Below are 17,529 nucleotides of genomic sequence, written 5' to 3'. Positions count from 1 at the left end.
TGAGCTGCCACCCAGGCATCCAGTGGCTGCCAGGCTTGGGGCTGGGGCTCCATGAGAAGAAAAATCTATTGAGGTAGAAGAAACGTGATGGTTTATTCCCTCTAGTTTCTATAGCCCTTTGAAGTGAATGGTGGTGTTGGGATCCTCGGCCTAACATTTCAGTTCCAATATACTTAAAATATATACATATCTATTTGGTGATAACAGGGCTTCCAAAAGATTGGGATGAACTGAAAAGTCTAAGGTAAATTAAATCTTGTTTTCCTGGACTGGAGGGATTTGCTGCTTAAATAATTCTAGGGTAGATTTTCTCTCTTTCTCTCTCTCTGTATCTCTCTGGATGAAAAAAGAAGTTCTTGCGGCGCCTGGGTGGCTCAGTCATTAAGCATCTGCCTTCAGCTCAGATCATGATCCCAGGGTTCTGGGATCAAGCCCCACATCGGGCTCCCTGCTCCGTGGGAAGCCTGCTTCTCTCCCACTCCCCCTGCTTGTGTTCCCTCCCTCGCTATGTCTCTCTCTGTTGAAAAAATAAAATAAAAATCTTAAAAAAAAAAAGATGGAAAAAAAGAAAAAAAAAGTTCTTTAATAAAAGAGAAGCATCATTCTGAATGACCTTATAGGAAATTTGTGGGGGGCATATGTACAGTTTCTTATATATTTACTGAAAGTCGAGTTAACCTCTTCTGCTCATTTAGCTTCACTTGAGCAGGTGTTAACTCTGCCTCTCCCAGCCTGATTTGGCTGCATCCTGCCTCAGTGGCCCTAGCAAATTTCTCTTGTATTCTTTGGAGTATGGCAAGGATCGGAGCCCCTGAAGCAGAGCGTGAACTGCAATCTCTTCCAAGACCAGACCGGATCCAAGCACAGTAGAAGAGAAATGGTCTGAAAGGAGAGCAGGACTTTATCCCTATATACCTCTGCACCCATGAAGTACCAGCCCCTCAGACACATGATCTTGTTGCTCTATCCGCATCCGTGTGTGCGAATCACATACCAGGAGAACTGCCTCTGTAAATGGCTGCCCCAATGGTAAATTGGGGAGTCTTCCAGTGATGAATACCCTAAAACCTTATTTCTCAGACCCTATACTAGCCCAAACAGACTGCATGGTTATTGCAGAAGTTTAAAAAAAAAACTCTCAGAAACAACAAAAAAAAATGTTTCTAGAACCCAGACTCTGGAGTCTGACGACTTGGAAGCTAATCCTGGCTCCACTCTTTATTAGCTGTATGCTCTTCGGCAAGTTCCTTAACTTCTCTGGACCTCATTGAACTCATTTGTAAAAAGTGGATAATAATTGTTCTTCCAACATAGGGTTCTTATAAGGATTAAATGAGCTGATGTGCATAAGACATGTGAAGTGCTAGATTGAGCAAGAGGGCCCCAAATTTCAGTATGTTCATAGGATTAAAAGTCCATGCGCCAAAAGGTTAATAATAGCAACCTCTAGTTGCTAAAGGAACAAGTGATTTTTCTGGTTTTATTTCTTTTTGTGCTTTTTCATATTTTCTCTCTTTTTGTTGCTTTTAGAAACTCATTTGTAATTGGAAAATGAATGTCTTTGATAAAAGGAAAAAACTTCAGCAAAGCTCCCAGGGTTGTCTGAAGACCATGGGCAAGGTGAAGAGGACAAAAGAGCCATGACAACAGGGTGAGTGGGCAGAGGGATGAAGGAGAAGTTTTTATTCAGAGATGCACTCCCAGGAGCCCTGAGGCTCTCTGGGTCACGGAGGTGAGGATTTCGAGAAACTTTCTCCTTTTGAAGTGCTAGTCCAGCAGCTGGGAATATATTCCTGGTTTATCCCTCATCAGATGGACCTGGCCAGTCTCATGTCTGACTTTCAGCTCTGATGCTCCCAAGGATAGGTCTAAAGGGCCAAGAAGATCCAGCCCTTTTCCACAGGCAAAGCCAGCTGAGGCTGTGGTGGGGCCGAGGGTCAAGGCAGGCTTGGCCCCTGACCCTGCAGGTCTCTCCAGACCTCCCAGAGAGGAGCTGGAGCTGCCCCTCCTTCATTTGCCTGGCTAGGTAATTAAAACTCATAAAAGTATCTAACCCATTAGTTAAAGCCCGGCCCCAGCCTTTGACTCTGACCTCCTGCGGCAGCACGGGCCACACGCTGACTCCATGCCGCCTGATTTGTCCTCAATTTATAAGCAGCACAACCTATAAATAGAAACCCTTTGCTATGTTCCCCCAGGAGGCATCAGCAGGTTTTCCAGCTTGTATGTGTTTTCTTCTTTCTTTTTTTATCTTTTTTTAAAAACCAACATGGTAGGCTTGTTTTCCCGGCCGGCCGCTCCCCCACCCGCCCCTCTAGTTCAGTCTGGGGGGCGCGGGAGTGGGCTCAGCCGGCGGAGCCCCGCGCAGCGGCCCGGGCTGGCCGGGGTTCTGAGGGGCGCCCCTGCCGCAAGCCAGGGGGATCCCCCCGCCCCCCCACTCACCTGTAGATCCTGTACCTGGTGGTGAAACCCTGCCGGTAGCGCTCCATGAAGTCAGCGTACTCCTGAGCGCGGTGGAACGGGCCGCGGTCGCTGAGGAGCCAGTCCAGGGGCGGCTGGCCGGCGGAGGAGGCATGCTGCTCGGGGAGCGCCGCGGTGGCCGTGGCCGAGACCGCCAGCACCCAGCCCGGGAGGCCCAGCGCCAGCAGGGTTGCCCATGGGGCCGCCGCCGGCCCGAGCCCTCTAAACCGAGTGCCGCACTGCCGCCTCATGCTTCTCCCGGCCGGTTGGTTTCTTCATTCTCTCGCCACGCTCTCCGCCTCTGTGCCGCTCCTCCAGGGCTCCCGGAACTAGAAAAGTCCAACATCGAGATGTCAGCGGAGCACCCTGGTCTCGCTTGGCCCAGCGGCCCGTGCGCGTCGGACCGCGTCGGGCAGGGCCCGTTCTAGAAAGCCCTTATGCTAACAACACCTCTGCAGTCTAGGCACTGAGCAGAGCGCTTGATGGACACCTGCTTTAAGTCTTAAAACACTCCTCGAGGGAACGCCACCGTCACCATTTTGCAGGCGTGAAGATGGGGTTGAGGAAGAGGACGAATGTGGCTGAAGTTCATGCAGCTTTTAAGTGAAGAAACCAGAATTTTGAACTCTGGTCATCTGACCAACCTTTACAGTAAACTGCTTCTGTGTTTCCTATGTTGACTCAACACCATCTGCTGCTTCTGTCTTCCTCTCTCAAAATGTTCACTATGTGTCAGTAATAGCCCCACAGAGCGCCTGCTTCTAGAAGCTGAGGGAAGGTGAACAGCCGCCCCACTTCTCAGGTGGCAAATTGTGGGGCAGAGAAAGTAGTGAGGTCCCAGGGCTGCCATGATGCTGGGTGAACTCGAGCACATACATTCCTTCCCTCCTCTGGGCTTAGTTTTGTCTTACAAAGAACAAAGAAGCTTGACTACATAAAATCTAAGAATCCTTCCAGCTTCCAATATCTGATCCTTTCTCTTTCAGAAGGCCATGCAGGAATGGAGTTAGAACGGGAAATCAGATTGCCCATCACCATCAGCAGAGAGCAGATCCGTGTATACGCGACACCTGTTGTTCTGTCTCTCCGCACAGCATGAAAGCTCCCTGAAGGCAGGGCTGGGTACCCTTCTTCTATCCTAGCTCCTGAGAGCAGACAGCAAGGCTTTAGAGACCCTTCTTGAAGGAGTGAATGAGTATGTACCCTGTCTTCTCTGAGTAGAAGGGGAGGTGCCAAGAAAGAAGATTCTGGCCTTCAGAACTCTTGGCTGCCTTGGGACTCCTCACAAGCCTTTGATTTCCAATGCCTGCACTTTGCCTAAGAATAACTAGACCATCTTTATAAACCACTGGGCAGATGCAGACTGTGGGGGTCCTTACAATTGCATTCATTCCTTTGATCTTTAACAGCATGTGCTGTCAGAGTCTCGCCTCTCCCCCCTCGCCGACACCACTTCAGTGCTAGAATGTGCTGGAATGATTTCCAACCCCAGTGCCTGTAATTTGTGGCTTTGAGAACTTTCTCTGGCTGCCAAAACCAAAGATAGGCTCCCTGAGGATGAAGCAGGGGGTGTTAATTCTCTGGCACTTTCCAGGGTCCTGTAAGGGCAGGCCAAGTGGGCTTCAGTATTTCATTCATGCCCCCTCTCAGAGTCCACCGTGTTCTCTGTAACGGCTCCAGTTCAACAAACTTCCCTCGGACCAGTATGAGTCCTGAAGAAGCTACTCAGAGGCAGGGCCAAGAATTAATGCTGGATACTCCCAGCCTAGAGGCTGGCCGGAGTCTGAGAGACCCAAGCCTCAGCATTTGTGCTTTCAAAAGAGTTGTGGTCCCTGCTCATAAAGATGAAGGGACAGAAGCATGAGCATCTGCACATCCCTCCAGCTAGGAGGGACTGCCCACCTACTATGTGGTGGGTGATTCTTAGAAGCTGCCCCAGTTAATTCTCACAGTAACTCTGTGATATAGCATTACTGTTATCGGTTTATTTCTCACTGGGATTCAGCGGAGTTGAGCTAGGAAGATGCAGAGGTAGAATGTGAACCTAGATCTATCTGGCTCCATATCTAGATCTTACCAAAGAAGGCTAAGCTACCTAGGGAGCTGGAGAAGCAGCAAGACAGACCCTTGTTTCATGAGCTGGTCGAGAGAGAAGCCCAAAAGAAGAATAATCAGGTCACACCTGCCCTACTGGGTCTTAGAACGTATTATAAAATTCTAATCATTAAAATAGGTGCTACTGGCACACAAATTGGATGGGCAGATCAATGATGTAGAACAGATAGAGTTCTGTTAACAAAATAGAGTTAACAAAATAAACAAAAATAGAGTTTATTATAAACAAGAACTTAGAATATACACACATATATAAAAACATTTCAGACTAATTGGGTAGGGGATAGAATATTTTAAACATCATATTGGGAAATTAGTTCCAGATGGATTAAGAAGTTAAATATAAAAAATAAAATCATAGAAGGAAGAAAAACCCCAAGTGTTTTATAACAAGCAATGTATTACTTTTAAATCAGGGAAAAGTGATATAAACTAAAAGGAGTAGCCTTGCACATGGGGGCAGGAATTTTTTTTACAGAATGTAATCTGATGAGGATGCCCAAAATATTTCTCATTTAATCATTCACACATTCATCTCTTGAGAAACATAAATTGGGAACTCCAAAATGCCAGACACTATGCTAAGCGTTGATAATACAAATGCAAGGGTTCATTGCATTATCTGAAACTCTGTTGGTGATTCATTCCTCTTATAGAATATTGTTCAGTTTTTAAAAGCATACTGATGGTGGGGGAGGGAGAAGTTTCATCTTGGAGACTGGGGCTACTTGACGCCACAGGCCAAGGCAGCAAACACAGCAAAGTGGAAATGCACTGACGAGGGGAGAACACTGTGGAAGGCAGGATTTGAAAACAGCCCCCAAGATTCCCATGTCCTTCTGTGCACACCCTGCATAATCTCCTCCCTTTGAGTGTGGGCAGAACCTGTGAATATGGTGGGATACTACTCCCATGATCAGGTTACTAATCAGTTAACTTTGAGTTGTTTAAAAAGGAAAGTATCCTTGGTGGGCCTGACCAAATCAGGAGAATGAGACCCCCCCCCCCCCCCTTTAAAAGAAAGTGAAGTGTCAGAGGGACAAGTTCCTGCTGACCTGGAAGAAGGCAAACAGTCATGCTGTGAACAGCCTTCCAGGGTCATGCAGCAAAGGATTGAGGGTAGCCTCTAGGAACTGAGAGCAATTCTGTCAATGGCTAGTAAGAAAATGGGAACTACTCAGACCAGCACAAGAAAACAAATTCTGCCAACAGCCCCATGAGCCTGGAAGAGAACCTTGAACCCTAGGTAAGAACCGCCTCCCTGGCTGACACCTTGATTTCAGTCTGGTGAGACCGTGAGCAGGGGACCCAGCTAACCCCTACCTGATACCGCGAGATCGTAAATTTGTATTGTTCGATGCCACAAAGTTTGTGGTAATTCATTCCACAGCAATAGGAAAATAATACAGACAACATGAAAGATGGCGATACCCCTCTCCCATTCTGCGCACAGCCTGGTCTGGTGAGGGGTTTCCGCGCTCCCTGAGGAAGACCAGCTGTTATTCCCGGCAGGTGAAAAAGCTAGCGTGGCAGTTTCCCAAGCAGAGTGAGGCTGCTCACCTCCCCCTCCCACCTCCCACCCCGTGTAGATTACAGACCCCTCAAGGTCAGAGGTCAGATATTTGTTTTTGTAACTCCAGCCCTCACACATAGTCAGTCCTCAAATGTCTGTGATAAACCAATCCCGTGCATTTTACAGAGGGATCACGGTGAGCCAGGGACAACATGTGGCCTTGGCCCAGCCCCTGAACCTCTTGTCCCTGTGCTATCGCTTGGGGGTGGTGGCTACCACCTCCCATGCCGAGCAAGAGTTTTCTAAGGACAGGTGTGAAAAGCTGTGCGCTCTTAGAAAGAAATGAGATCTATTAAGTCAGTGTGTGCTTCTTGTCATTCTGTGTTTGTAATTATGCTTTTTCAGAGCTCACAACGTACTGGAACCTGCCTGGTTATAGGAGTATCAGCTTTACAATCAAATGGTTTTGATTGCCGGGCCAAGTCTGCTGAGTGCAGCAAGAACGCCTGAATTCAGTGCTGACTGCATCTCTGATACACTTGGCCTTGGAATCATATGGTTTCTGCTTCATTGCTTTTCCTCGGGCTCTGAAGACGTTTTGACTAAAAAATCTCTCTTTAAGAAAGAGAAGTTTTGGGGCGCCTGGGTGGCTCAGTCATTAAGTGTCTGCCTTCAGCTCAGGTCATGATCCCAGGGTCCTGGGATCGAGCCCCGCATCAGGCTCCCTGCTCAGCGAGAAGCCTGCTTCTCCCTCTCCCTCTCCCAGTGCTGTGTTCCCTCTCTCACCATGTGTCTCTCTGTCAAATAAATAAAATCTTTAAAAAAAAAAAAAAAAAGAAAGAGAAGTTTTAAACTGGTTTCAAAACTTTCTTTAAAAAAAAAAAAACCTCTAGAAAGTGTTAAAAAAAAAAAAGAAGATACAATAATTGCTGCATTTGACAGTTGTGTGAAAATTAGGCTCTTTGAGGGAACAGCTTTGGGCCACTTCCTGTTTATGCTCCACAAATAATATCACTAGAAATTTGGTAACAGCAAATGTCCAGCAAATTTTAACTATCGAAATTCTCGTGGCTTCTGGGGGTGTGGCTAATATTCAGTGGTTAAAACAATTAGCACCTTCCCCACAATGCTTCCAAGGATCGTTTTATCCTAAAGCTGGCTACATAAGTAAACCTTCATTTACATGTGAATGTCTTAACGTCATGGCCGAGCTAGCTCCTTGAGGAAAAAAATTATAAATTTCCTTGTGAAAGCCAAATAATTCCATTTCACTTACACTATACACTTAAGACAGAGTTTTACACCGACACCAATAATAAATTAGCTTTGGACCAAAGGCACAAGTAAAGTAAGTTTGCTGAGCCGTGAATGAAATGGATTACGGTTTTGCCACTAAAGGAAATCAAGTACCGACAAAGCTGCATGAGAAGTAGGCAGGGCAGCCTGCAAAATGGGAGAGCTTGTGAGACCCAGAGCTCCACCACTCTGACACCGTCACCCAGATGAGCACCTGTGGGGACGGTGCTGCATCCTCCTGGTGGTCTCAGTCTCCATTCACGCTGGGTGTGTCGATATGTAAAGCAGTTAGGATTTGAGGCAGCCGCTGCTCGTGCACTAAATCTTGGTGAGGGAGACAGAAGGAGAGTCTCCTCTTTGAGAATCATTCTAGAGGAGAGGTCACCTACCGGAAGAGTGGAGGGTACAGCCAAGCTAAGCTATTGTTAGAAGCCAGAAGAGAAGGAGAAATAGACGGGAAATTAATATTATAAGTAACAAAATTGCTCATGTCACTAATAAATGCCAGCATAAATCACTTAGTGTGTGCATGGTGGTTACTGCTCTTAAAGCACAAGATGACAAAATTACACTTGAACTTCATCTTCCAGATTTTATGTTCCCCTTTTAGCAGATGAAAATACTGAGGCCAGGAATGGATGGGTGAAAGGCAGAGGTCAATCATATGGTTCAGCAGCAGATCCAGGTCCACCTACTCTAGATCCTGTACTGTTTACACCTCACTGCATCACGTGATGTGCAGCTATAAAACTCTGGGCTTTGCCACTTACAGGTTGATTGCCCTTGGGAGCAAGGCACTTCCCTCTGGAAGCCTCCTTTCGGTCATCAGTGAAACGATTTAAGAAGTAAGATGATCCCTAGGGTCCTGCCCAATGCTGACATTCCATAATTCTATGCAAATATAAGGGGCACACATATAAGGGGAGAGGCATTAAGACTTTAAGACTTCTTTGGGAAAAAACTCGGCTTCAGAAAGGGAGTGAAGCTTATGAGAAGTGAGGTAGAAAGCCAAAATTCTTGCCCGTTGGAGCAGTGACATTAATAAAATGATTAGGCAGTGACATTAAATAAGTTTTCAAGCCGTTTGAGTGGTTAATTGGCCAACTCTATTCGAGGAGATGTTTTCTTGAGTAAATCAGAGGGTGTCCGTGGTAAAAACTCACAGAAAGTGTTATTTGTTCTCGTCTACAACATCTTAGTGTGAAACCTCCCCTTTGACTAGAAAGGGAGGACAGACAAGAGGAACGACAGGATGTTCTGGGGTGGGATTCCTGAAGGGTAAGGTGGATACGCGGGCTGTCACTACCCATCAGTGACTTGCATTCTCCTCTCATGTTGGGATGATCTGCCAGCCTCCACGGAGACCAACCACAGCGTTTTCACCCTGATCATTTGCTCCTGGTTGCACTTCTGAGAGCAGTCTTGGCCATCATGCCCCACGTGAACCCAGGCAGATGTCACCCCCACCCCCGACCACCATGTCCTCGCCAGGCTCCGCGACAGAAGTTTCAGGTTCACCCCCAGAACTGTCACGGCCCCGGGCAAGCTATGCTTGCTGCATTTTCTGCCTGCTGGTCGGGAAACAACTTAAAATAGGTGAGGCATATGGAGAGCCTCCCTGCATAAAATCAGGTGAGCAAGATTAATGCTTATTTATGCAAAGGTAAGAGCTAATTATAATGGCTGTTTTCTAAATGTTCTTACATTCCTCTGAGCCCTCGAAGAGGAGAGGTTAGAAGAGGGCAGGGGCCTTGCCAGAGGTCACTCCACAGGGAAGCGGAAGGTAAACTCAGACATTCCGACTCCAAGACCTCTAACTTGGCTGGCCTCCTTCTCACCCACTTCTGTCCGTCGGTCAGTGATTAAGCAATTCCTACGCAGAAAGAATGTACTAGGTGATGGCACTAATTCTGATAAACAGGCCCAGCACTTGCCCTCACGGAGGAGGAACAAAATGTAAGACTTGGGGGTCCTGTAATGAGTTTAAAAGAACGATATACATACATACACACACGCACACATACACATACATACACACGCTTTAGTGACATTAGACCTTGTGGGCTCCATCCCCTCAGGGCTCCAAATTTATGGGTTTCTGCTGTGTGATAACCAGCTCTTCACTTATCAAGGACAGACTCATCTGTCAGGTGCAGAGCCTTCATACTTGCCTGGCAGATGTCCTTGGCACTTTCCTTGGAGGGACAAGCTAACTGACAGGCTTGCTCACGGTCTCACGTGATAAAGTCCGGGTCACCGTGTGCAGACCAGCGAGGCCCCTCTGCCCCAGAGCTTCCCTTGGGGGTCACGGGGGTCTCCAGAAGAGGGAAAGAAGGCACTGCTGATCCAACAGAACCTCTAAGTAAAAAGTGGCACACTTCAAAACCTTTAAAACCTGATCTCCATGCAGATTAACCTTCCTCGAAACCACTTCCATTATACTCCTTCTTTGTGAAAGAACAGCAGCTCCGGTGGCCCTGAGCACAAATCTGCCCTCCCCTGCCATGTGCAGAGACCCCCGACTGCCGCTCCATAGTGGAGGGGTAACAGCATAGACTATGGGGTCAGATGCCTGGCTTCTCGTGCTGGCTCCAACTCTCCTGCCTCAGCTTCCCCATCTGTTTTAGATAGATAGATAGATAGATAGATAGATAGATAGATAGATAGATAGATAGATATAGATAGATAGATACCCTTTATATATCTCTCTATATAGATATATAGATGTCTCCTTTATATATACATATATATGTATATATAAAGGGTAATAATAATAGTGCCTCCTCATAGGGTTGTAGGGATTAAATGAGTTAATATTTGTAAAACCTCTAAAAAATACCTGGCCCATGGTGAGTGCTGTGTGTGTGTTCACTGTTATTTCTTCCAGTGCTTCACCATAGGTTATAAGAGCCAAAAAGAGTCCACAGGCACCCCCTCATCCAATGTGAGTTTTTGTTTGTTTGTTGTTGTTTATAGGTAAGAACCCTGAAGCCTGAGAAGGTAAAGTCTCTGCTAAAAAAATGTGTCTTCCGAACCATGAGAGACTATGAACTCTGAAAAACAAACTGAGGGTTCTAGAGAGGAGGGGAGTGGAGGGATGGGTTAGCCTGGTGGTGGGTATTAAAGAGGGCACGTACTGCATGGAGCACTGGGTGTTATACGCAAACAATGAATCATGGAACACTACATCAAAAACTAATGATGTAATGTATGGTGATTAACATAACATAATAATAATAAAAAAAAAACCATAAAAAAAATGTGTCCTCGTTATCTTTTGGGGCTCTCTACAGCTCACTCTGAGTGACCTCACTGGTCCTCCTCCCCAGGCCCTTGGTAGTTAATAACCGCAGGGGTGGCCAGTCCTTTTGCCTGTATCTGGCCCTTTGTTATCTGGCTATGGGCCCCACCACTCTATTCATCTCTGCCTTCCTTTCGTCTCCCTGAATCTGTGTCCATCTGTCACATCTTCTAGACTCATTTTCTCCAAGAAACTTCCCAAAGCTAGGCTCTTCATTGTTAACTTTGCCTTCCTATGGTCTTTTGGTCCCTGATTAATTTCCACCTCATCATGTCATGAAACTGGGGGGACAGGGTGAGATCCCGGAAATTATCCAGTGGTTCTCCACAGCCTGGAGTGTGTACGGAATATGTGTGTTGGCGGAAGTCGGGGGGAGAGGTATAGAGACAGAAAGGGAGAGGAAGAGGGAAATAACTGATGTCGTTAGGTTGGAGTATATGTCTATATTTTGAAATATTTTGCAGATCCCTCAAGAAAATTTTGATACAATTCTCCAGTGCGAGCCAGTGACGGAATCCCCTTCACAATGGACAACAGATGAGAAAATGTAGGGCCACAGAGGTGCGGTGAGTTATTCAAAGTCACATTGCTGATTTGGGGCAAATCAGGACATGAGGCTGGTCTCCCAATGCTAAGCCTAGAGCTTATTCTATTTCACATATATCAGTGATAAATTGAAATTTGCAGGAGTTGGAACCGATGAGTTCCAGAGCTACCTTCATCATCGCCATCGCCAATTATTGTGTAGGTATCAGGTACTATGTGCCAAACACTGGTCTAAAAACTTGCCCTTCATTGACTCATTTAATTCTCATAAAACCTTATGAAGTTGATGTTGTTATTATGCCCATTTTACACAGAGGAAAACTCAAGAACAGAGAAGTCAATGATGTTCTTCCAAGAAAGTCCTTAGTATGGTCAAAATGACCTAAAATCCAGACTTTACTCTGATAAGGGAGCTGTAGTTATCCTAGATGTCTCTAGGTCACTCTCATTTCAGAAATTGCTAGAGATGGATAAAAAGTCTAAAATTTTAGAGTTTACAAGTAGGATTCATCAGAAATCATCTTCCTGGCTTGGATAAAGACATTTAAGCCTTCTGCTTTTGGGGAAGCTCTGTGGCTCCTGTTTAGATGACCTGTCAGCATGGCCTTATGAGAAGGCTGTTCGATTTTGTCTGTAGGGTCTTAAAAATCATAAGGTCAGACGTGTTTCCCCAACCTGGGCCCAGGTGAACAACCCACAGTTGCTGGTTTCCCGCATACCCCTGAGTTACCATGCTCTTCCCTCAGACCCCCAAACTAACTGGGCCTGTGCCCAAGTTCCCCATCCCCTCCTTTCTACCCAATCTTAGCCTATGCATCTCAGGTAAGGGGCTCGTGCCCTTCCCAACTCCTGCACCCCCAGCCCTCGGCTCCCCTACTTGCTGTTGTAGGAGACAGACCTCCAAGAATTGCCTATACTTTTGCCTAATTCTGAACTGCCCCCCAAACTCTTTTTGTGTTCCTCTTTATGTGTGCTGGCCAAAGGCTGGTCCTTCTGCTACCAAGATCATACCCATGGGTGCCTGCCTCTAGGTATGCCCAGCCACCTTTCCTGGGTCCAGCTACTGAGTCATTCACTCCAACCCCTAGCAGACAGCTGGTTCCATCCCCCAGGGAGGAAAACTTCTCTGTCTCTGCTTCCTTCCCACCAGCCTCGCTTCCATTGCTGAAGCCCCAGCTCACTTCCCAGCAGCGCCAGCCTCTGTATACACATAGGACAGTCTAAGTATTTCTTTCAGGCCTGGGAAGCCAAAATAAACCCAAGCCAATGACACAGAAATTGCTCACCACTGTGCAGGCGTTCCAACTGAGGTGGGGCTGATGAGCAACTCTCCATTCTGACCCTCAGCCCTCAATGTTACTCTTGCTCTTGGCTTTCCACCAGGCTTGTCACTGAATCTGAACTTTTAGCCCAATCTCTGCCCTCTTTGGGCCTTGGCACAGAGCAGAATGTAAAATGATAATGCCCTGAGCTGTGCCAAATAGCACGGAGCTCCTGAGATGTTACAGATGCAGCTGTAACCAGCAAACACATTGTTTCCGGGATGGTGTTTGTAAATACATGAGTTGCCCGACAGCTTGTGGAATTAAATATAGATGCTACATCACAAACTCCAGCTAAAATAAACTATATGCTGCTCAATGAATGTCAATAAGTACATTGAGAAAGAATCATTATCCCTTTTTGTAGCACAGTCCAAGAAACCCATCCCTAAGTGAGTTTTTTGGTTTGCTCTTTGATGAAGGCGACATTTTCCCCACACAGGCTTTTGACTGCTACTGGTGGCCAAGCTGGGGGAGGGTGGCATGAGGTGACAAAGGGGGCATGATAATAAGGTAGCTGTGTTGGGACTGGTGTGTATGGAGTGGTGGTGTTCCCAGATCCACTAGGCAATCACAATCAACCTTTTGGGATCGCTGGCTTCGAGAAACCATTTCTAAAACTATGGTCTGAGGTGGTTTAGAAAGACCTGATGGAAAGCAAGCTTATCCATCATTGCCAGTCCTCTCTTCAGTTCTTGAGCCAAATGACTTCCCTTCCCTTACACTAATTTCTACTGGTTGCTTGTGTACTAGCATCCTCTTAAATGACTAATGGCGGAAGGTGGTGTTCACACACTAAAATCAGCACCCTGAAACAGGTTTCTGAGCTCTCAGATAGTCTTCAGCTGAGAAGGCTTGTTGCCATGCACCCCTGGGCGTGACACGGAGCCCACACTGCCCAGATTGCCAAGACCCGACTCTAGGAGGTAGTGCACAATGAAAGGTGCTTTGAATTCAGGGCAACTTCAGCATTGTCCAGAGGAGTTAAGGTTTTCCCCGCGTTGATCCTTTGGAATTTATGCAATTGCCACGTTGTTGCCAATTCAATTTATTTATTTGTGTTTCTCTCCAATTCTTTAATGCCAAATTCTTTCTCCTCTACAAAGCGGAGCTGTAGACTTAAGTAGCCTGCAGCAGTTTGGGCACTGTCTGGGTCCTTGTGCAAAAAGATTTCAGAGCTTCCAAGGGCAGAGCTAGAGTCATTCTCTAAAAATCTTAATTCAGACTTCATTCTGGCTCACACTGCCACTGACTACCTAAACTATTTTTGACAAATTAAACCCTTCGTAAGATGTGGTAATACATTTCCCCACTTCCTTCCTTTTAGGAAAGCTAATAAATAGCTACTCATTCATCCAACTAATGTTTATTGGACAAAGAACATTTAGCTAGAATGTAAAATGCATGAAGGGGATGGTGGAAGGAAAGGCTAGAAGGTAATCCTCGGATTTCTTTGAAAGAAAGGTGAATGCAAATCCTTGTAATAATTCTCTTACAGCAAGCCTTATTAGCCAAAGTCACATTAGGCAGACTCTATGCTGACCAGGATTTGCAGATGTCCACATCTCAGTGATACCTGAGGCTTGACTCTGCAGCTTCTGATACAAAGCTAAGATTATTTTCAGCCTATTTTGGAACTGTATCATTGATTTTCAGTCCAAATCTTTGGGAAAATAGTATAGAGGAACTCTTAAAATTTTTTCAAATTAAATCAAATTTTCCATTCCCCAAACATGGTAACAGAGAATACAGTTAAAACAGAGCCAACCATTTATTCTGGTGGGTCTCCGGTATGTGTGTGTGTGTGTGTGTGTGTGTGTGTGTGTGTGTGCACGCACGTGATTTTGCCCCCATGGGACCTTCTCAATTTCTAGAGGAATATTTGGTTATAACAACTTGGAGAGGGGTGCCTTCTCTAGTGCGTCAGGTCAGGTAGCTTTTAAGCATCCTATAATGCACAGGACAGCTCCCCACAACAAATAATTATTCCCTGACCCCAAATGTCAGTAGTGCTGAGGTTGAGAAGCTCCGACTCACACCAACAAATTCTAATGATCCCAGACTCATGAAGTACCTCTGAATAATGAAGACCAACTTTTTAGGAAAGTTTTTCATGCATCTATTTTGCCAACATATGTTATGGTGGCGAAGACCAAAATTACTCATCCTCACAATCCCTCCTTCTAGGCCTCCTGTTTCATGCTTAATTGGTCCTTGACAACAACAACAACAACAATAAAAACAGTTACAAGTCCTATTTATTGACTGCTTATTTCCTACTGGGCAGTGTGCTAAGCACTTTACTATCAACGAAGTAGGTATTACTAATCCAGGAGCGATTAATATAGGGAAAATGAGATTCTAAGAGATTTAGAAACTTGTACAACTAACTTCCTTCCTTCCTTCCTTCCTTCCTTCCTTCCTTCCTTCCTTCCTTCCTTCCTTCCTTCCTTCCTTCTTTCCTTCATTCCAATTCAGTCAAAAAACCAACAGGCAGGCCTGTGCAGGGGAGTGAACTAGGAAGGATCTGAATCCATGTAAGGTAGGTGGTTGAGTACGACGGCAGTCCAGGGGAGTCAGGAAATTGGTTACATACAGGGGGATTTAGCCAATAAGTAAATATATTAAGGATAACAGGAGCTAAATTTCCCATGGTCAAAGAGGGGAATTATAAACATGGAAAGAACAAAAGCTAGTGTGGCCTTAAGATTAGAAGTATGAACTCATGTTTCTAAATAGAGATAGAGAAATAGAAGGACAGACAGACAGAAAGATGGACAGGTTGACAGATGAACAGATAGGGAGATAGATGTTTGATAGATATAAAAGTGTGTGTCTGCTAAATATAATATGATATTCTGGATTGGATTCTGGAATAGAAAAAAGATATTAGTAGAAAACTGATGTAATCTAAATAAACTTTGTAGTTTAATTACTAGTGTTGCACCCATGTTAATTTCTTATTTTTGACAAATGTACCATGGTTACAAGATATTAAAATTAGGGGAAGCTTGGTGAAGGATACACAGGAAGCCTGTGCTCTAACTCTTCTATAAATCTAAAATTATTCCAAAATAAAATATTTTTTTAAAGATTTATTTATTTATTTGACAGAGAGATAGAGAGAGAGCACAAGTAGGCAGAGCGGTAGGCAGAGGGAGAGGGAGAAGCAGGCCCCCCACTGAGCAGGGAGCCTGATGACCTGAGCCGAAGGCAGACACTTAACCGACTGAGCTGACTGAGCCACCCAGGTGCCCTAAAATGTTTATTTAAAATTAAAGTGTATATATGCATACACTCACACACTAATACATTCCCTTGTTTATGACACATACACACACACACAAGCCAACTCTCCCTGTTCTGTCCACCCCACATACGTCTAGTAGGGCTCACCTCACTTTAAGGTCTTGGTTTCTAAGTCCTGTTCTCCACCAAAAGCAATCAGGGATCCTCGGAGAAATGAATGATTACAGCCTATGGCAGTTAAAGTGTAACATGAACTTGTAACCTCCTTTTATGACAGAAACATTGGTGTCCTGGCAAATTTTTAACAGCCAGCTCTCTGGAGGAATAAGTTCTGGTTGTAACATTTGCCAGCTTCCATGGTGTAAATATTCACAACATGCCTGGTTTCAGGCTACCAACTTGATGTTAATGACACACATTTCCTGAAAATTTGCAGTGGGCTCCTCTAAGCCAATGTAAGCCAGCTCCAGCTTGAAAAGGTTCCCTTTATCAATTCTGGGACAATCTGAACATCAGAATAAATATTGGTAGTAATGGATTATATACCTTTGAGTAAATAAGAATCTATGAGGCCACATTATTTACACATACATACACCCACACTACAGGGTGGGGGGGGGAGCTTTTTCTTGAATAGAATGCCAACTAATAAATGTAGAGAAAAATGATGGAATTAGAAAAGCAGCATTTAGGAATTATCACAGTGATAATCCATTCAGGCAAGAAACATAAATCAGTGCTAAACTGTGAAATACCCCATTCTTCATCAAAGGAGAATATTTCACTGTCTCAGAATATCTTCCTTTAAATACTTACTAATTATACAAAGAAAAAAAAAACTTTACAGTGGACAGCCTGACAACCACCATCTTACCCTAGTGATCCAAATTCACACCACCAGAATTTAGACAAAGAGAAATCACGTGAGATCACATCACTTCTCTCATACTCCAGGCAAAAAATCCTAACTTGAGTTCAACATGAGGAAACATCACACAATCTAAATTGAGAGATATCCTACAAAATAACGAGCCAGTAATCTTCAAAAATGTTAAGGTCACCAGGGTCAGAGAATGACTGAGGACCTAATTGTTCCAGACTGAAGGGCACTGAAGAAAGACATGGCAAGTATGAGCAGTGTACAATCCTGGGTTGGATCTTTTGTTATAAAAGACATTATTGGGTCAGTTATGAAACTTCAATGGAGTCTCTGGATAAAGGGCGTATGGGAGTTCTTTGTACTCCTGTATGACTTTTTTATGAGATTGAAATTATTTCCTTGTACAAAGGAAAAAAGAAAAAAGAAAGTCATACATGATTACACAGCTCATGCAGCCAACATTGAAATCATTGTTGTTTTAGCTCTGACACCGGTGTTATTTACCAATCCATGATTTGAAAATATGTTTGTCTATTGAGTTACAGAGGGATACGTAAGATAGAGACAGATCCTTGTTTAAGACAGCAGAACCTGATCCTTTACATCTTAGAAGATACAACTAGAGATTTGCTACGTGTGGCTATATCCAGCAATGACCAATAAAAATATAATGCAAGCTACACAGATATTGTAAATTTATTATCAGCTAAATTAAAAAGATAAAACGAAGTAGATGCAGTTAATTTTAGTAATATATTTTATTTAACGTAGTGAATCCAAGGTAATGTCATTTGAAGTAACTTTGTATGGTCACAGTAACTATACTTTTCATGGTGAACATTTCATA

At 44.7% G+C, this 17,529-nt stretch overlaps 1 protein-coding gene across 2 annotated transcripts in view; it reads right to left on the bottom strand.

Moving 5' to 3' along the window:
- Positions 1-17,529, bottom strand: part of BRINP2 (BMP/retinoic acid inducible neural specific 2) — a 105,289-nt gene that overhangs the window by 48,508 nt on the left and 39,252 nt on the right. For both annotated transcript variants that reach the window (XM_032393472.1, XM_032393473.1), the window contains exon 2: positions 2,443-2,789. In XM_032393472.1, coding sequence (XP_032249363.1) covers positions 2,443-2,711 — 269 coding nt within the window. In that variant the 5' untranslated portion in view covers positions 2,712-2,789. The remainder of the gene's footprint in view (positions 1-2,442; positions 2,790-17,529) is intronic.

Source organism: Phoca vitulina, unplaced genomic scaffold (assembly GCF_004348235.1).
Source record: "Phoca vitulina isolate PV1807 unplaced genomic scaffold, GSC_HSeal_1.0 scaffold73, whole genome shotgun sequence".
In the NCBI taxonomy this organism is placed as follows: Eukaryota; Metazoa; Chordata; class Mammalia; order Carnivora; family Phocidae; genus Phoca; species Phoca vitulina.
This window is presented reverse-complemented; position numbering and strand designations above follow the sequence as displayed.